Consider the following 19,002-nt stretch of genomic DNA (forward strand, 5'->3'; position numbering starts at 1 on the left):
CCAGCTGGTCTGCGATGGCTTCACCCAGTCGGCCCACCCGTCCACGTGCCCGATCGGGCCGTTAGTGACCGCAGGAAGGGCTCCTGCTCCCCAAGGGCCGCGGGGGCCCAGGCCCACGTCCCTGAAAGTGCCCTGGGTGGGGCCAGGCGGGGGCCACCGCGGCCGCGCGGGTTCCTTCCCCCAGTAACAGACACTCAGACTCCGGGTGCTTTTTAGAAACCGCAGCAGTCACTTCACTCTCGAGTCTGCCCTTTACAAAACCACAGGGGAGAAGTAGGGGGCGGGGGCGGGCGCGCGGGGCCGGGGAGGGCGGGAGGAGGCGGGCCCGGCAGAAACCCCCTTATCCCGGGACTGGGCTCCAGGCCGGCCCCGGAGTGGGGGCCCAGGCCCTGCTGCACACGAGGGGCCTCGGCTCTGGGCGCGCTACCCGTCGAGCAGCTTCAGAATGCTCTCGCGCTCCTTGAGCGTCTTCCACGCCTGGTCCTTCTCCTTCTTGGTGGGGGTCCGCTTCTTCTGCCGGGCGGCCATGATCTTGCGGAAGGCATCCATGACCTCGTTGTCTGCCATGCGGACCCGCTGTCTCAGCTCCTGCCGGCTCACCTCCTCCTTCGCCAGCCTGGATACAGGGGGCACGCAGAGATTGGGACCCCCACCTCCCGGGCCCAGGGGAGCAGCAAGGGAGGCGCGGGTCTCGGCTCCGAGGACCCCCATCCCTGTGCGACAGAGAGGGGAGGAGGCGCAGGGAGGAGGGAGCTGACAGAGGTGGGGTTGCGGGGTCCCCGCTCAGAAGCACAGGGGGTGTGTGCTCGCCCAGGGGTGGGGACCAGGCCGCCCTCTGCTTTTGTGGGCTTTGGGTCACTTCAGACATTTGTCCAGCTGTTTGGCAGTGGCGGTCCCCTGTGGGGCTCGGGAAACAGACCCTGGGCCTCCTGCATGCAAGGCTGACTCAGCCCATCTCTCTCCAGCTCCCCACCCCCCCACTGGTTAGTTTGGGGCCACACCTGGTGGTGCTCAGGGGCCACTCCTGTTTCTGCACTCAGGCTCTGGGACCATATGGGCTGCTGGGATCCAACCGGGGTAGGCAGGAGCCCTTCTCCAGCCCCCAAACTGTTTCTGATTCAAAAGAATCACTGAGCAGGGGGTGGTAGTGGGGCAGGTAGGGAGGGTACCTGCCAGACCCAGTTTCAATCCCTGCACCCCATGTGGCCCCCGAGCCCGCCGGGAGGGTCCCTGAGTGCAGAGCCAGGAGTAAGCCCTGAGCACTGCAGAATGTGGCCCAGACTCTGTCCACCCGCCAAGAAATTATTGAATTATTGCCTACCTCAGCCCCCCCCCCCCCCCGCAGTGCTGGGATTAAAAAAGGTGAAATTCTGTCTTAAAAAGAGGGAAGACCCCCCCCCCCCTAAACACTTCTCTCTGAGAGACTGGGAGCCACTAGGGCACGCTGTGGTGCTCTGAAGGCCTTGTGGGGCGCCGAGACAGAACCACACAGAATAGAGCAGAACAAACGCTAAGTCTAGATCACAACGGCGCTACTGCCCTGCTCCCTCACACCTTCCTGCGCATCTGAAACCTCATCACGTGACTTCAGGGAACATCCGTGAGTGGACAGGGTGTTTGCTGTGCAGGCGGCTGACCCGGGTTCGATCCCCAGCACCCCATATGGTCCCCTGAGCACAGGGGTGACCCCTGAGTGTTGCTGGGTGCAACCCCAGAGTAAAACCAAAAACTAAAAAAAACAAGCAACCAAACAGAAAAAAGGGAGGGGGAGCCCCCGAGGCTGGTGTCACCCCAAGCTCGGCACTCGGGGCCCGGTGCAACCCCAGCACCATGAATGTCCCCAACACTGCTCGGAGCAAGCTGAGCAACAAGTGGGCACAGCCTGAGCACCCCGGCTGTGCCCCAAACACACAGACGAGGGCCGGGAGATGGTCCATCCTCTGCAGCACCACCCGGTCCCCCGTGCCCCCGGCAGGACGTGTACCCTCAAATTAGGGGCTGGGGTGCTCGGGTTACTTTTTCTCTGCACTCAGTAATCACTCCTGGTGGGGCTCAGGAACCGCAAGGGATGTCGGGGGATGTCGGGGCAGAGCGTGGGTTTGGGAGTCAGGCTTTGCGTCTGCTGCCCCGGGACGGGGCAAGAGCAGCCCGCCCGGTGCCCGCGGCCACTCACCGCAGCAGGTCGTGCTTCTTGGTGCGGTTGTGGGCCGAGAGCGCCTTCAGCTCCGCCTGCCGCTTGCGCAGTTCTGCCAGGACCTCGTCCTCCGAGTCCTCCGCCGGGCGGTCCTCCGACTCCAGCAGCCCCTGTGCGATCAGCTCCTCCTTGATGCGGCTCTCCAGAGACTTGGTGTGCGGGACACTGCGGGGGCGGCGCGGGGACCCTCAGCCACGCCAGCCGGATGGCCGGCACCACGGGGACCCTCAGCCACGCCAACCAGCATGGGGTAGCATATTCCTTGCCTGCCTGCCCGCCCACCAGGCCCTCTACACACACACCCACATCTGGGTGGTCTTACACCCCGGCCCACACGGGCACCATCCAAGGCCGGGAAGCGCCACACTGCCAACAGGCAAGCAGGGTCTGACCCGCTGCTACCGAGCTTGGCTCCACACTACGTACAGACATGAGCGTTCACATTTTTTTTCGGGGGTGGTGTGGGGGCTTTTTGGGTCACAATGAGCGATGCTCAGGGCTTACTTTTTCTCTGCACTCAGGAATGACTCCCGGTGGTGCTCAGGGCACCATACGGGATGTCGGGGACAAACCGGGTCTGCGGCATGCGCGCGCCCTCCCGGCTGTCTGTCGTGCCGGCCCCAGCGTGTTAATTTTCTTACGAGCCAAGCAGCCTTGATTTTACTTTCCTTTTTGGTTTTGGGGTCCCACCTGGCTGTGTGAGGAGCCTGCCCCATCTCTGCATCTAGGGATCGCTCCTGGCGGGGTTCGGGGTAGCATCTGGGGTGCCGGGGACGGGACCTGGGTTGGTGGCACACAAGGCAAGGGCCATGCTGCTGTCCCGTCTCTTGGGTCCAGTCCATGCATTTGTTTTGTTTCTCGGGCCCGTCCCACGAGCGAGCGGCGCCTCTCGCAGTCCAACGCCCTGGCATGGCACCCGCGCGCGGGCTGGCACTGCTGGGAGCTGGCTGGGCTTGGTCCAGCTGCCCGCGGCCAGGCTGGCATGGCTGAGGACTCACCTGAAGGGCTTGTTCTGGTTGCGGGGGGAGGTGCTGGCCCCGTCGGCCCCCGATTCCTTCCCGGACATGTCGGGGATGGGAGAGTCCTCCATGGGGGAGATGATGTTTTCCTGGAAGGAGCAGGGGGCGAGGGGCTGGGGTCTGCTCCTTTCCAGTGCTCACACGACCTTTCCCACCACATTTCTCGTCCTCATCTCTCCTCGGCACAACCACCCCTAAGACACTCCGGCAAGCCCGCGGCCCCTGGAGACCCTCGTTCCTGTCCTGCCGCCCCCAGGGAAGCTCGGGGATGTGACGCCGCCGCCAGCCCCGGGCAGCGGCCGAGAGGCTTTGGCGGGGCCCAAGAGGGCAGGGCTGGACACAGGCAGGCGGGCGCAGGCTGTTCCGACCACCAGGCTCTGTGCCAGGCGCGCGCGGCCGGGCCGGAAGCTGGCTGCAGGCCTGTGCCCAGAGCGGCGGGCTCGGCTACGGCCTTGGCCCGCCTCCCCGCGCCGGCGCCACTGGCCCTTGTCTCAGGAAGGGCCCGGGAGGTGAGAGCCAGCCCTCCCTTCACACTTCTCCGTGGGCACCTGCGGGGGCCTGTGCTGGCACGTGGCGGGGGCAAGTCACTGCAGCGGGGGCCCCGCCTTAGCCAACCCAAACCGTGGTTTCTGTCTGGGGGGCAGCACCCTGGGGTGCTCGGGGATCACTCCTGGCAGGGCTCGGGGGACACTAAGGGGTGCAGGGGTGTGAACTCAGTTGGCCACGTGCAAGGCGAGCGCCTCCCCCTGTGCAATCGCTCAGGCCCCCAACCCAACTGCTGAGGAGACGCAGCGCGGGAGTGGCCTGCGCAGGACAGCGGGTGGGACACGAGGGCGGCCACACACCTAACGCTGGGGCGGGGTGTGACAAAGGGGGGGGTCTGAGTCCTGCCTGGCCGATTAGTGGGTGACCTCGAGCAAACAGGACAGGCCCTTCTCCGGAGCTCAGGGCCTGTGTCGGGGTCCCCTTTCGGCAGGGTCAAGGCAGGGCTGGGGGTACCGAGGGCGCAGGCGTGCGTCTGAGAGGCTGTTTACACAGCGTGCAGCCGGCCGGAGGGCAGTCAGGGAAGGCCCTGACTCCAAGCTCCATCGCGGGCATCGTGGTTCCCCAAGAGTGACCCCCAGCATGGCCGGGTGTGGCCCCACCCCCAGGGAGAGGATACAACTGTGCTCGTTTATGCCAAGTGTCCGCTGCCCTTCTCGATCACACCCAAGGGGGATGGGGACGCCCAACGGGCTGCCCACAGGTGCTGGCGTGGGCGCCTCAGGTCTGGCCCCCGGGCGGCCGGCTGACCGCGACCCCAGCCCCGGGGCAGCCGTGCCCTGCGCCGGGCACTCACCTCGACCAGGGCCTGCAGGAGGCGCTGCGTCAGGGCGCCGAAGGGGCAGCCGTCCTCGGGCTGCTCGTGGTGGGCCTCAGACTTCTTCAGCAGCGCGTCGACATCTGCGCCGGGCAGAGTGGGGGCCGGGTGGGCGCGGGCTCCGGGGACCCACGGCCGGCCCGGGGCAGGCGGGGACGGGCCTACCTTTCGTGTCCAGCTCGGTCAGGGGGCCCAGGAGGCCTTTCTTCTTGTCGGCCACGGCGGCGGCCCGGGCCCCGTCCTTCTGCTCCTCCAGCAGGTCCTCCTGGGCCCAGCGCTGGGCGTAGTGCTTGCCCAGGGGCGGGATCTGCGCGGAGATCATGTCCAGCTCGCTCATGTCCCCAGACTCCCGGCTGAGGGGGGCAGGGACGCGGGAGCGGCGGGGGGGGGGAGGAGGAGATACCACAGCAGCTTCGCGCCAGGGGGACACGGGGTTTGAGTCACTGGCACCAGTGGCTGCTGGAAGAACGACTCCCAGAACCACCTGGGACGGCCACTGAGCACAGTGCAATGGCTCCACGGGAGGCGGGGACAGGGAGCGGCTATCTCTGCGGGGTTCCCGGAAGCGACAGGCCCGAGGCGTGCGGGCAAGCGTGTGTGGCGCTTGTGTCAGGCCATCAGGGTTCGGTCAAACACTGGACAGGGGAGCCAGGGCTGCACCGCAGGGCCTCCTGGGTGGGTGACGCAGCCAGGGGAGCCCCGCGCCCCGTCGTACCACAGGAAGCAGAGGCCACGGAGATGGAGGACGGGTGCAGGCCAGGGCGGACCAGCCCGCAGGGGGAGAGGGGGACCCAGGGAGGAGCAGGCGTGCCCGAGTCAGGCTGTGGGGGGCTCCGGGGCGGCCAGGGAAGGAGCAGGTGGGGGATGTCTGACTGGGGCTCTTTCCTGCAGCCGAGTGCCCGGGGCTCCGACAGTGCTCAGGTGAGGGCTGGAGCGATAGCACAGCGGGTAGGGCGTTTGCCTTGCACGCGGCCAACCCAGGTTCTAATCCCAGCATCCCATAGGGTCCCCTGAGCACCGCCAGGGGTAATTCCTGAGTGCAGAGCCAGGAGTAACCCCTGTGCGTCACCGGGTGTGACCCAAAAACAAAAACAAACAAACAAAAAATATAGTGCTCAGGCGAGTGCCTGGGCTGACAGTGCTCGGGCGGGCGGTGGTACAAGCTCTACCTTGTAGTGCTCGGCCTCATCGTCAGGCGGCCGGAGCAGCTCCTCCAGCGTGCGCACCTCCTCGCTGGTGATGTCGGCACAGTAGGGCTCCACCGAGGCCCAGAACCTGTGGGCACCGCGGAAGTGAGCGAGACCCCCCCCCCCCCCCGGCACCCCTGCCCGCAGCCCTCGGCCCACACCTGTTGGGGGCGTCGTTCTTGGGGATCCGGGGCACGTCGATGGGGTCGTCGGTGAACTCGTATTCCTGGATCTTGGGCTGAAGGTTCTTGGACTTGGGCCGCCCGGGGCCGGGGCCAGGCCCGTGTCCTGCCTTCCCTTCCAGCTTCTGCTTCTTGGGCTTCCCGTGTTTGGGGGGCACTCCGAGCTCATGGTCCCGGCCCAGCTTCAGGAACCGGCGGTCCCCCTTCTTGTCTTGCCAGTCAGTGAGGATCTGGAAGGCAGAGGCGGTCACTGCGAGGGAGGAGTGGCCCCCGGCTCTGCTCTCTCTGCCGTGTCCCCCACGCCGGGCACCGGGCCTCGCAGTGACGCCGGGGGGACATCCAGGGCCCGGGTCTTCCTCGCCCAGCCAGTCTCCCACCGGCCCCGGGCACCCCGGGAACCTGTCTCCAGGCTCACCCTGAGCTCTCGGAGGCCAGGGGACCCCCCCAGCCAGCTCGGCTCCCCGGCACTGGGCGGTGCTGACTTGGTCTTGGTTTCACCCAGTGCCCGTTTGTCCCGCCTTGCCCAGCAGTGCACGGGAAACGCTGCTAGCTGTGCTCGGGGGGGCATGGGGGGCTGGCAGGGCCGGGCTGACCCGACAGCCCCAGGACACGCAGAGGTGCTTGGGGAACTGGAGTCTTGTCCTTGCATCTTTTTTCTTTTTTTGGGGGGAGGGTTGGGGGTTACTCCTGGCTCTGTGCTCAGGATCATTTCTGGCACTGTGCTGGGGTCTCCGACGCGGCTTGGGGGGCCGTTGGGGACTGAACCCACGGTGCCAGGGCTCGGCCCGAGCGTCTCCAGTGTGGCTCTCTCTCTAGTCCCGGCCCTGCCCCGGCCCTCCGCGGGGTGGCACCTGCGTCTCGGCCTCGAGCACCCGCAGGCGCCGGCTGGCGGAGGACAGCAGCGTCTCGAGCTCCAGCTGCAGCGTGTCCAGCTCCTCGATGCCGATGCCATCGTCCTCGGAGCGGGCGAGCACGGCCGTGTAGCGCGGGCACACCTTCAGGTGGTCCACCGACTTGAAGTCGTGGAACTGCAGGGGGCAGTCCTTCAGCTCGCTCATGGCCACGGCGGCCTGCGGAGGCGGGACGGGGTGGCCGGTGGGGGACGCTGCAGGCCAGCCTCTCCCTGAGCTCCTCCCCGGACCCTCTGGCAAGAACCGGAGACGCCCAGTTCACAGATGCGGAGACTGAGACCACAGAGGGGTAACGAGGAAGAACCCAGGGAGCCTGCAGTCCGCACCCCAAACCGCCCTCCCGACCGCGCTTTCCTTGTCGGGATTTCGGGGCGCCACCCCCGGCGGGGCTCAGGGCTTGCCCCAGGCGCTGTGCCGGGGTCCCCGACGCGGGGCAGGGCGGCCACTCGGCCGGCCACGTGCACCTCTTGCTGTGCGCAGCCCGACGCCCGGCACTGCCACTGCCCCTGGGTTCTGTCCAGCCCCCGAGTTCCAAACAGCCCGTTCTGACCAAGTTCAAGTTCTCTCTGGCCCCGGGTCCCCCCCTGGGTCTGTCCCCCGCGCAGGGCACGGGGGCGCGGGCGGGGTACGAGCCCACGGGCTGTGCCTCTCGCGGCGGGGACGGCCTGCCCGCACGCGGCGCCCGGAGCTGCAGTTCCATCTGTGAAATGGGGCCACGGGTACCTACCTCCGGGCCCAGTGCAGTGCCGGGCACAAAGGAGAAGCGGGGCCGCTCCCAGGCCGGGCCCGCGGGCGCCCGAGCCCCTCCCCGCGCCCAGGGCCGCCACCTCCTGCCGGGCCGCGCGGCCGGGGCTGGGCCGGCGGGGGCGGGTCCCGCCCGACGCGGGGGGCGCAGGCCGGAAGCAGCGGCGCCCCGCCTCGCCCTGCCCTAATAAGGCGCGGACCGGGCCGCACCACGGCGGGCGGGGCGGGGAGGCCGAGCTCTCGCGGGAACTCGGCCGCGCCCCCGCCGCGCGCGGTGGTGCGGCCCGGAAGTGCGGGCGGCGACTGCGGCTGCGCGGCCCGGGCGGGGCGGACGCCGCGGCGGCCACTTCCGTACTTCCGCTTCCCGGCCCAGCCAGCGCCGCGATGGTGAGCGCGCCGGGCGGGGGGCTCCGGGCGGGGGTCGGGCCGGGCGGGGGGCGCCGGGCGGGGGCCGGGCCGGGGTCGGGCTGGCCGGGCGGGGGGCTGGGGTCGCGCTCGGCCCGGGCCGGACGGCCGGGGGCCGGGGTCGCGCTTGGACCGGCCGGCCGGGGCTCGGGCCGGCCGGGCGGGTGGGTGGGGCCGGGGTCGCGCTCTGGACGGGCCGGGGGCGGGGCGGGGGTCTGTCCCCGCCGGCCCGTGCAGCGCAGCTTCCCTCGGGCCCGGCCTGCCCCCCCTTACCCCCTTAGCTGCGGCCCGGCCTGGCCGCCGTCCCCCCTCTGTAGGAAGGACCAGACCCTCCGCGCCCCCCGAAGCCCCCCGAGATAATCCCGGCCTTGGCCACCCAGGACCCAGCCTGGCGGCCGTGAATTTCCGCAAAGGTGTCGCCGCCGGTGGGACGGAGGATACTTGCATTGCCCGGAAAAGGCCCTGAGGTCCCTTGGTAACCTGATCCTTCATCTCCCATCCGAATTTTTTTCTTCTCCTTTTAGAGTTGTTTTTCCCGTTGTCCTGGAACTAGAACTCTTGAGGCTGACTGGTGGGACTGGACTGGTCAGTGCAGCCCTCTGTCCTGTCCGGGCAGCTGTGCCTTCGTTGCCGGGCCTGGGTGGGCCATAGTTGGCTGATGGCAGGATCCTGCTTGGTGCCAGTCCAGGGCCTGGGCTGTGCCGTGCCCAGCTCAGCCCGCAGAGGCCTGTGTCCAGCCCCCTCGGCCATGGATCTCACTTCCTCCCCCGTCCCTCCCCGTGCCACCAGAGCCTGAAACTGCCCAGAGCCGCACAGCCCTTCCCGCCTGTGCAGAAGCTCTGGATCCTTGGTCTGAGCCTCCCAGCGATCGCGGTACCCCCCGGGCCCCTGCGGCCTCATCTCAGCAGGACTGGGGAAGCTCCTGGTGTTCTTTTGGGGCAGATCTGATCTAATCCGTCTCTCTGTTCATTCATCTGTGGGGGATGACTGAGCCTGGTGAGGTGGCGGTTATGTAGATTTGGGTGTTTGGGTCGGCTGACCTCGGCGCCTGCAGCCTGGTGGGCTGTGAATAGGGAAGTCAGAAGCGCCCTGCGGAGGAAGGAAGAGGCCTCTAGAAGGCCAGAGTTTGAGGGTGAAGGAAGGTGCGGACGTGCAGATGCCGTGTTTCGCTGCCCGTCGCAGGCTTATGTGTTGTCGGAAAGTGGGGTGCAAGAGCTTCTCGCTGCCGTCCTTACTTAAAGAGCTGGGGGCCCGATAGCACAGGGGCTGAGGGGCTTCCTGTGGCCGACTCTTGGTTCCACCCTTAGCACCAGGGATGACCACAAACGATCCCCCAACCCCAGGGGTAGCCCCCAAATCTAAAGTAAAACCAGACCAGGGTGCTGCAGTTCTGTGATGAAATGGGGCCGGTGGTGCAGAGTGTGACGCCCCGGGATGAGGGAGGAACCTGCTAGAAGCCGATTCCTCTGCCAGGATTCCCCTGCTCAGCAAGCCCCGACCCCGTTTCCATCGGCAGGACCAGTTTCTTCTGCCGATGTGCATGTGTGTCTGAGTGTGTCTGAGTGTCGCGAGGGCCGCCCTTCTCTGTCAGTTACTTCCCGGCCGAGCCCTGTTAAGGGGGATGTGGTCTCGGTCACCCTTGGGTTCCCAGCACCGCCCCGTGCTTGGCGCTCTGGTTTGTGCTTGTGTGTCTCTAGAGTTCTCAAGAGTGGCGCGGTTTGCAGGATTCCTGGGCGTTGTCGGAGCTGTGAGTTGCGGCCGGGCTTCCCGTGCTGGAAGCATCGCCTGAGTCGTGGAAACTCTCAGCTCGGCCAGGTGGCTCCTGGCGAGTACACTAGCCCTGTGGGGAGCCGCTGCTCTAAACTTAGCGATAGGATCGTAGGGCGGGCATGTGCCTGGCTTGTGGCCGACCCGGGTTCGATCCCCGACATCCCATATGGTCCCCTGAGCATCACAAGGAGTAATTCCTGAGTAGAGAGTCCACTAGCCTCTGAGCATCGCTGGGTGTGACCTCCCCAGGAAAAAAAGAAAGAGGGGCCGGAGTGATAGTACAGCGGGGAGGGCGTTTGCCTTGCATGCGGCCAACCTGGGTTCGATCCCCAGCATCCCATAAGAACGAACCCCCCAGCACGGCCAAGAGTAATTCCCGAGTGCAGAGAATCGCTAGGTGTGACCCAAAAAGGACGAATCATGAGCGTAGATCCACCGTCTCCGAGCGCCCATCCTGCTCTGTTGCCGCCCGGGCCCGCAGCCTCAGGGGGGTCCGGCCCGCGGCCGCTGGGCTTGGGGGCCAGTGGGCTTGGCGCGCGGCTTCTGACCAGCCGGGTTTCCTCCTGCAGACTGCCACTCTCCGCCCCTACCTGAGTGCCGTGCGGGCCACCCTGCAGGCCGCCCTCTGCCTGGAGAACTTCTCCTCCCAGGTCGTGGAGCGACACAACAAGCCGGAGGTGGAAGTCAGGTAGGGCGGGCGAGGGCCGCGGGCGGGCGGGGCCGCGGGCTGGGGCTGGAATGTTGGTCCCGAGTCTTCCCGTGTGTCCTGCTGCCAGCCGGCAGAGCTTCCCTGTCTCGGGTTCAGCAGAGGGTTCAGGGCCAGAGAGAGCACAGCAGGCAGAGTCCTTGTGCTACACGTGGCCAACCCGGGTTCGACCCTGGCACCTCATGTGATCCTGAGCCCAGCGGGAGAGATCCCGGGTGCAGGGCTGGGCAGAGCCCTGCGTGCCGCTGGGTGTGACCCCCCAAAAAAGGGTCCGTGGGTTGGCGGGACAAAACCCAGGAGAAACACCCCACCAGCCTGGACTCACTCACTCCCCGTTCAGAAATCTCACACATCGAGTTATTTTCTCTTACCCGCTTGATGGTTTGTAAGTAATTCCTCTCGCTTTCTTGCACGTTTAATCTGGGGCCTGTGTGACAGGGGATCGTACTTGTCACCATGTGAAGCTTCCAGCGTGGGTCCGGAGAGAGAGTTAGGGAGCCAATATTGCTGGGAGTGGCCCGGCGCCCTCCCTCCCCCAAAGCTTGGAATCTGGCAAGATAGGTCGTGTTTTCTCTCAGTTGATTTTGGGGGGCCCACCCCTGGCGGTGCTCTGGGCTTTTCTCCCGACTCGGTGCTCAGGGTCGCTTCTGGCGTGCTTGGGGCCCTATGAGGCGCCAGAGCCCCAACCTGGGTGAGCCCGTGCACGGTCCTCCAGGCGGACATGCTGGGTAGGTCTTGTCCTTCTTGACGTGTGTCATTTCCACTGGGCTTTATCGGGGCTTACTCCTGGCTCTGCACTCGGGGATCACTCCTGGTGGGGCGGGGAAGGGGGCAGCAAACCCGGGTCTGCCGCGTGCCGGGCGAGCTCGCTCCCCGTGTGCTACGGCTCCAGCTCCCCACGGTACATTTTCACCCCTACACTGGCGCTGGGGCAGCCCCCAGGGGTCTGGCCTTGCTCGGGCTGGACCCAGGGCTCCCTGCAGGGCGAGTGTGCCAGCCCGGGAGCTGTCTCGCGGCCCTCGTAAGCCTCCCAGCACCCAGGGGCCCGCCAGATCCCAGGTCAATGCAGATTCCGAGGCTTCAGGGCGTGCCCTGGGTGCCGGCGACTCCCTGGGGAGTGCGGCCGAGTCCAGCTGTCACGGCCCTCCCACGCAGCTCCCGAGCATTCCTGCCACGGTGCGGGGTCCCCCGAGCCAGGGAAACCAGAGCTTTCGTTTCCGAAGCTCGCGTCACTCATGCGAGTAGTCATTAGACCATTTTTTGGTTTCAGTCTGACTTTTTTCCCTCTGGGCAACACCCAGCTAGACTCCTGGTTCTGTGCTCAGGGATCACTGGCAGGGGAGGGGCGGCCTCACCTAGCCATGCTCGGGTTACTCCTGACTGCTCTCAGGACTCGCCCTGGCAGAGTTCAGGGAACCGTATGGGGGGCCGGGGATCGAACCTGGTCAGCTGCATGCAAGGCAGACGCCCTCCCCGCTGTGTTCTCACGCTTGGGGTAGTTCGGGGCAACGTAGGTGGTGCTGGGAGTTGAACCCAGCTTGGCCACGTGCACAGCAGTGACCTGACCTGCTACACCGTCTCTTGGACGCATCTGGACTGATTGTGTTAGGTTTTGAATTTGGGTCACATCCAGTGGTGCTCAGGGGTTACTCCTGGCTCTGTGCTCAGGAATCACTCCTCTCAGCTCAAGAGACCATGTGGTGCCAGCAGGTAGGGCGTTTGCCTTGCACGTGGCCAACCCAGGTTCGATCCCGGGCCTCCCATATGGTCCCCCAAGCACTGCCAGGAGCAATTCCTGAGTGCAAAGCCGGGAGTAACCCCTGTGCATCACTGGGTGTGACCCAAAAAGAAAAAAAAAAAAAAAGAGACCGTGTGGCATGTCGGGGAACGAACCCGGGTCGCCTGTGTCCGTCTTGACTGTTTCTGATCTTTCGAATCCTCGCCCGTGAAGCGGTGATAAGAACGGTTCTGGTTCCTTCTCTTTCTTGAGGGATCGCACGCCTGGGGTCTCAGGGCGCCAGTGCCAGCCTAAGCCGTGCTGGGAGCTGCAGCCAGGGGGCAGCGGGGAGGGCTCTTGCCTTGCCCTCTTGGGAACTCTTGACCGGGTTCACACCTTAGTGCCACATATGGACCCCCCAGAACTCCATGTGATCCCTGAGCACAGAGCCGCGAGTAAGCCCCGAGCACTGCCGGCTGTGCCCTACACCAAAACAAATGTCTTTCTGCATCGTTCCCTGCATCCCCCAAAGCAACACTCCCCCGCCCCCCATGGTGGGGCACCCCTGGTTTGTGAGTCTCCTGTACCTTGGATTCTGGGGTCCCGGTAGGGATGGGGGCTTGTTTTGGGCCCCGCCCCGCCCCGCCTGTTCCTCTGACCAGAGCGCGGCCGCCTCGTTTGCAGGAGTAGCAAAGAGCTGCTGCTGCAGCCCGTGACCATCAGCAGGAACGAGAAGGAGAAGGTGCTCATCGAGGGCTCCATCAACTCCGTCCGCGTCAGCATCGCCGTGAAGCAGGTGCGCTCGGCCGGCCCGGGGACACGCCACACGCCCCGCAGGGCCCCCGGCTCCGTTCCCAGCCTGCTGGGGACACCGCGCTGCCAGGGCCCCGGGCTAGAAGGCAGGAAAGGGCGTGTAAGGCCTGGGCCAGTTGGCGGTCCGCTCCGAAAACGATTCTGATGCGGGCAGAAGGACAGGCCCCAGTTCCCAGCACTGCCCCTGGCCGCCAGGACCTCGGGAGGTGACAGTAGCCGCATCTGTCGGCTGTCTCACAGATGGGTCACCGCTGTCCGACATGCCACCACCCCCATGAGCATTGCCACCTTAACATACCAGGTGAACTGCGACGTCTGTGACACCGAGAGGCGCTTTGAGAGTCTCTCGCGTGGGAGAGGCACGCATGCATGTGCGAGGGGTGCGGGTTCCACGTGGATGCAGGCCAGTAGCTCCACCGCAGCCCGGGCCCTGCTCGCCGTGTCGGAACAGGGACTAGGAAGGGCTTGTGGGCGGCGTGACGGGCATGGTCCGGAGCAGGGGCAGCTGGGGGTTATCGGAGCATTGGCGGGACTCAGCAGGGACCACCGGGGCTGTCGCTGAGTCTCTGGCGTGTACTTGGGAAGAGTCTAGTGTCACCGTGGGAAAGGGACAGTGAGCTTTGAGCCAGGTGTGGACAGAAGCGCCTCTCGGTGGGCCGAGGTGGGGTCACAGTGACGCCCCAGGCCAGCCCAGGGCTCCGGGCCCGGACTCGGCTGGCGGACAGGGGCCCGTGGTTGAGATGGAGACAGTGAGAGACAGTGATCACACTACTCACACACCCGGCACCAGGCTCACCGCTGGCCCTGCGCCCCGGGGGCCGAGGGCGCTGGCTCTGGAGAGACTTGTGTCCCCTGGGCTCTCACCAGGCTGACGAGATTGAGAAGATTCTGTGCCACAAGTTCATGCGCTTCATGATGATGCGGGCGGAGAACTTCTTCATCCTTCGGCGGAAACCAGTGGAGGTGAGACCCCCGGGGTCGGGCCCACCCAGGACCCCGTGTCCTCTGGGTGGGAGCGGGGGGAAGGGCTGGTCTGTCCCCGCCGGGGAGACTCCAGTGGCCCGGAGCTCGCCCCGAGGCCCCCTGCCAGCTTCGTCTTGGTCTCGAGGCGGAGGCAGGCATGGGGTCGTTTGAGCTGGAGCCTTTCTGTCGACTTCCTGTTCCGTTGGGGCTGCGCTCGGCGGCGCTTGGGACTGTGCGTGGTGCTGGGATGAGATCCAGGTCACCCCCCGCCAGGCAGACGCCCTCACCCCTGTACTGGCTTTCACCCTTTCCACAGACTTGTTGGGGGTGCAGGGCACGCCCGGCGAGGCTTACGGATACTATTACTCCTGGCTCTGTGCTCAGAGATCAGTCCTGGTGGGGCGTGGGTGCCGGGGATTGAACCCGGGTTGGCCGTGTGCAAGGCAAACGCCCTCCCCGGTGTGCTATTGCTCTGGGCCCTGCAGGGGGCCCCACGGCTGGCCCAGAGACAGCAGCCTCAGCCTGCCCCCAGCCTCTCACCGGGTCCTAGGTCTGCCCTGGATTACGGAGAAGAGAGAGTCTCTCTCTCTCTCTCTCTCTCTCTCTCTCTCTCTCTCTCACACACACACACACACACACACACACACACACACACACACATTACTCATACATATATTACTCACACACCAATCACTCACACCCCTCTCACACACCCATCACACACCCATCACACACACAACACCCATCGTGTTTGTGAGTTTGTGATTAGAGTCTTCTGTGTTCTGTGACGAGATCTCTGGTTCCTTGACTGGTGTCGGTGCCACACAGATGTCGCATGACCTCTGAGGTGCTGGGGACTCGGCAAGGCCTCGGGGGCCGGGCGCGCTGCTCACCGCTGTGCTCCGCAGGGCTACGACATCAGCTTCCTCATCACCAACTTCCACACGGAGCAGATGTACAAGCACAAGCTGGTGGACTTCGTGATCCACTTCATGGAGGAGATCGACAAGGAGATCAGCGAGATGAAGCTGTCGGTGAACGCGCGCGCGCGCATCGTGGCCGAGGAGTTCCTCAAGAACGTGAGCGCCCGCGCCGTCCCCGCACCCCGTCCCCCAGCACTGCCGGCCCGGCTGGTGGCCCCAGCTCGCTCGGGAGGGCCATCCCCTTTGTCCCGGGAACAACAATGCAGAGCTGCAGAGCGTTAGCGGGGGCTGTGCTGAGGGGTCAGAGTGGGGACTCACGCCTGGGCGGGGCCAAGTGTGGCCGGATGTCGGGGGCTGGGGCCTGAGGGAGCTGGGGGTCCTCGGCCCCGTGTTGGGGGTCCATTTTCCTCGCTCACGCGGACTCAGCCTTTGTTGTGAGAAGGTGGAGCCCTTCTGGGCGTCCAGTGAGGCCCTGACTGGGGCGTGTTCAGTCCATGGGACGTCCCCACCCCCGGGCTCCTGGGGGCAGGCTGGCGGGGATCCCACTGTCCCCGGCCTCCTGGTGCTGTTGGGGACGCACCCGCACTCCTCCCAGACATCCTTGCTCTGTTGACACGCTCCGTTCCGAGTTGCGCGGGTGCCCAGCTGGTAGCTGCAGTGTTTACTTTCAGCGGGCACAGACGCGGCCCAGAAGGAGTTCGGCTCTAAAAATGGAAATTCCACCCGCTCCCCTGGGCCTCGCCGCCTCCCGGCAGCCAGGGTACAAGTCCCCGGGCTGTGCGCACAGGGTGGCATCTGCCACGCCCCCGAGCCTGTTTCCCGGCCGAGGGCGGGCTGTGGGCTCCCGCGGGTTAGGAGCGAGCTGAGCCGTGTCCTGCTCTGAGCCGTGGCCCGGGCCCGGGTCCTTGGCTTATCTGTGGAGCCTTCTTGAGTGACATGCCGCTGGCGTTCCCCTCCTGCCCGGCCCCGGCTCGTCTCCTGCCTGCAGCTGAACTGGGGCTCGGGACGGGCCGGACGAGAGGAGCTGGGCTGGGGTGGTGGACGGAGGACACGCCTGGGCCGGGCAGACCCGCCACGGCATTGAGGGCCGAGGCTCCGCCCAGTGGTGCTGGGGGTGGGGGGATCTCGTAGGCCCCGGAACCCCGGAGTCGGGGGTCACTCATCTCCCCAGGTCATGAGGCCTCAATTTCCGAGGACAAGGGCTGCTTCTAGAGACTCAGGGCCCGTTCTGGTTGGGGGTCATCTGGGCGGGCCACCGCTAACCCCGTGTCCTCTGCTCAGGCCAGGTGGAGCCTGGCCCAGCCCACGTGAGGCCCCAGGTCCGCCTGGCACCGTGTGGCCTCCCCAGGGCTGAACCGTGGGCGGCAGGGGCCCGGGGCCACTCCTGGCCAGCCTGACTGCTCAGGGCAGGGGTGCAGGGCCGACCTGGCCGAGCTCACGGGACACCCGTCACCACACCTGGTGGTGCCGGTGCAGGCCTGTGACCCGCGGTGCCCCAGTGATACTCATGAGCCCTATGCTGGGTCTGACCTCGCGGTGGTCTGGGGTGTGTGGCCAGTGAATAAGCGGCTGACGGTCACTGTGGGTCACTCCGCCGCAGGCCCAGGGCTGTCGTAAAGCCTATGAGCCCCTTGGTCCACTGCAGGGTTTGGATGAGAGCGTGTAGGGACCAGAGGGGTGGCCTGGCTTAAGGCCCACAGCGTGCATGCGGCCAGATCCCCAGCACTGCGTACGGCCCCCCAAACGCCACCAGGAGTGACCCCTGAGCACTGCTGCGTGTGGCCTAAGCCAGGAGAACACAGTGTGCCCACCGGGCCCCACCCATCCCGCCTCAACCCCCAGGGGGGCGGGCCGCCCGCTGCCGGATTCTGCACTGACTCTTCCTCTTCTCTCCACAGTTCTAACCTTCCGGCTGTGCGTCTCGTGGCCTCCCCCTCGGGCCCCCCGTGTCTGCGAAACGTGCTGCAGCCCTCCCCGACGGCGGCGCCCGGGAACCGCGGGCCTGTCCAGCTGCTTCTCGCGCTCAGGCCCCCGGGCCAGGACCAAGTTTCTGCCGTCCGGAAACCCAGACTGCTTCCGGAGCCTGGCGCCTGCCTGTCTGTGTTCTTACACCACCCCTGTGGCTGTGACTGGTCCCAGTGAGTGTCCTTTGGGGTCGCTGTGGGCCTGGGCGGGCCTGGAGCCAGCAGGCGACTTCTGTTCCCCGCCACCCTGCAGGCGCAGGCTCCGAGTCCCCCCCCCAGGCCTCTCTAGGGCCCCCCCAGCGCTGGCCACTCTCCCCTGGCTCCCCGAGCTCCGCCGGGAGAAAGGTGGCCGCCTGGCACGGATGGAGGACACGGGCTGACCAGGTGGCCACCCGCCACGCCCCAGTCGGGGCCCAAGCTCGGCCGTGGCGCCTTCGAGGGCCCCGTGCTGAGCCCAGTCAGCACAGCCCGCGCCAGAGGGCCCTGGAGGGGCCCGGCCGGGACCGCCCTCCGCCTGCTCTGGCCGCCGCCCCCACGCTCGCTGTCTTTCTCATCCTGGTGGACCTACCCTTGATTAAAGTTTCTTCTTGCCCCCTCGGGGCTGCATGAGGTCTGTGTGTCTGTTTGTGTGTGTGAATGGTGAGGTGGGCTTTCCTGAAGCCCCCGGAGCTCCCCTGGTGGGTCCCTGGCACAGACGTGCGGCCGAGACCGATGCCACCCACTGCTCACTGCCGAGGGCCTTCCACATTAGCTGACGCCACGGCCGAGAAGCAGCCGCCCCGGGCCCGGCCCCGCTGAGACGGCTCCGGTGTCCCCCCAGGCCCAGGGCCACCGGGTGCCTGTCCGCTCGTCCAGCCCTCGGCAACGTTTCTACCCCCTTAACAATCAGGAGGGGGTCCGGAGTGGGAGTGCGGAGAGTAGGAGTAAGTGCAGAGGCAGGAGTGAGGCCTGAGCACTGTTGGGTGGGGCCCGAAACCTAAAGGAAACTCTTGGACTCCGTGGCCCTCGGCAGATTCTCCTCAGCCCCGCCAGGCGCTCAGGACGGGGTGACCGCCCGTGGCCAGGGAGGGGGGGTGTAGACCAGGTGCCCTGGAGACCCCCATCACTAACGGCATCTCAGGAGACCCGGGGTGTTGTGATGGGTGAGGTGGGCAGGCAGAGCGGGTGGTCGGGCTTTGCTGAGGACAGCGAGGGGGGTCCAGCGATCCCAGCACCCCCGTATGGTTCCCCAAACCCCACTGGAATGAACCCCGAGTGCAGAGCCGGAGTCCCGAGCATGGCCAGGTGTGGCCCCAAAGGATTGTATCCAAGGGCTGGAGAGGCAGGACCTTGGGTAGGGAGCCTTGCATGCAGCCCACCTGCGCTGGATTCCGAGGCCCACCGAGAGTGACCCTGGAGCACCGCCGGAGGTGGCCAGTCCAGGTTGGAGTCCCCAGCACTTCTCTCCGAGTCCAGAAGGCCCTTGGGGTCTGGAAGCTGAGGACCAGGAGCTGGTCGAGGCGGCAGGGCCTGGGCAGGGCCCTCCTGAGAGCCACCAGCCCTTTGTGACATTGCCTCTGTGACCTGCTGCTGCTTCCAGGCTCCTGCTGGACAGTAAAGGTCTGCACGGCGGACGTGGCTACTGCTGGAGGATGGAAACTGGCCACTCGGCCCTCACGGGACAGCGCTGCCCGGGTGAGCAGCAGGGGCTCGGCCACACCCACCTCCTCCAGGCCATAGCCCCTGCCCTCGGCTGATGGCAGATATCCAGCGGGCCTCCTTGGGCACGTGCTGTTCGGGAAGCCAGCCCGGGGAGAGGGACCTCGAGTCTGCGTAGGCTGCACCGGCCGCAGGCCCCGGGCCTCTCCCCGTGCTGGTGAGGGGTCAGCAGGGCGGCCCTGGGACGGTGTGAGTGCCACACGGGCGTTGAGGCTGGGGCTTGCTCAGACCAGAGCTTCACTGCGGGCTATGCGCTGACTCCAGGCCAATTGTGTAAGGTCTGGGGGGCCCTGTGCGGCTGAGGGGCGAGGGGCCTGCTCTGCTCTCAGGACTGCGTTTAGTCCCCTGCACCGCACGGTCCCCCGAGCACTGAGCCAGGAGTAGGGACTGAGCATCACCTGTGTGCTGCAAAGTACAGACCCATGTCAGTTCCCTTCCAAGAGGTT

The 19,002-nt window shown here is 66.3% G+C and overlaps 2 protein-coding genes across 2 annotated transcripts; one reads left to right on the forward strand and one right to left on the reverse strand.

The window, feature by feature from the left end:
* Positions 1–206: 206 nt before the first annotated feature.
* TADA3 (transcriptional adaptor 3) lies at positions 207–7,714 on the reverse strand. Its single transcript, XM_055134822.1, has 9 exons — positions 7,581–7,714; positions 6,794–7,012; positions 5,922–6,172; positions 5,743–5,848; positions 4,739–4,880; positions 4,553–4,656; positions 3,193–3,302; positions 2,174–2,359; positions 207–616 (listed from the first exon to the last, which is right to left on the reverse strand). The coding sequence occupies exons 2-9, from the start codon at positions 6,998–7,000 to the stop codon at positions 424–426; spliced, it is 1,299 nt and encodes a 432-aa protein (XP_054990797.1). The 5' UTR covers positions 7,001–7,012; positions 7,581–7,714; the 3' UTR covers positions 207–423.
* A 144-nt stretch (positions 7,715–7,858) lies between these two features.
* ARPC4 (actin related protein 2/3 complex subunit 4) lies at positions 7,859–17,467 on the forward strand. The gene is made up of 6 exons (XM_055134840.1): positions 7,859–7,984; positions 10,342–10,460; positions 12,880–12,991; positions 13,876–13,971; positions 14,880–15,050; positions 16,793–17,467. The coding sequence occupies exons 1-6, from the start codon at positions 7,982–7,984 to the stop codon at positions 16,796–16,798; spliced, it is 507 nt and encodes a 168-aa protein (XP_054990815.1). The 5' UTR covers positions 7,859–7,981; the 3' UTR covers positions 16,799–17,467.
* Positions 17,468–19,002: the final 1,535 nt, after the last annotated feature.

Source organism: Sorex araneus, chromosome 4 (genome assembly GCF_027595985.1).
Source record: "Sorex araneus isolate mSorAra2 chromosome 4, mSorAra2.pri, whole genome shotgun sequence".
NCBI classification, from domain to species: Eukaryota; Metazoa; Chordata; class Mammalia; order Eulipotyphla; family Soricidae; genus Sorex; species Sorex araneus.

What these genes read in the sequence shown, in the direction of transcription:
- ARPC4 (XM_055134840.1), top strand. An exon ending in AAGCCGGAGGTGGAAGTCAG is followed by an intron (nt 10,461 to 12,879) that starts GTAGGGCGGGCG and finishes CCTCGTTTGCAG; the next exon opens with GAGTAGCAAAGAGCTGCTGC. An exon ending in TCAGCATCGCCGTGAAGCAG is followed by an intron (nt 12,992 to 13,875) that starts GTGCGCTCGGCC and finishes GGCTCTCACCAG; the next exon opens with GCTGACGAGATTGAGAAGAT.
- TADA3 (XM_055134822.1), bottom strand. Translation starts at nt 7,000, where the DNA reads ATGAGCGAGCTGAAGGACTGCCCCCTGCAGTTCCACGACTTCAAGTCG. An exon ending in GACCGAGCTGGACACGAAAG is followed by an intron (nt 4,657 to 4,738) that starts GTAGGCCCGTCC and finishes TGCCCGGCGCAG; the next exon opens with ATGTCGACGCGCTGCTGAAG. An exon ending in TCCTGCAGGCCCTGGTCGAG is followed by an intron (nt 3,303 to 4,552) that starts GTGAGTGCCCGG and finishes TGCTCCTTCCAG; the next exon opens with GAAAACATCATCTCCCCCAT.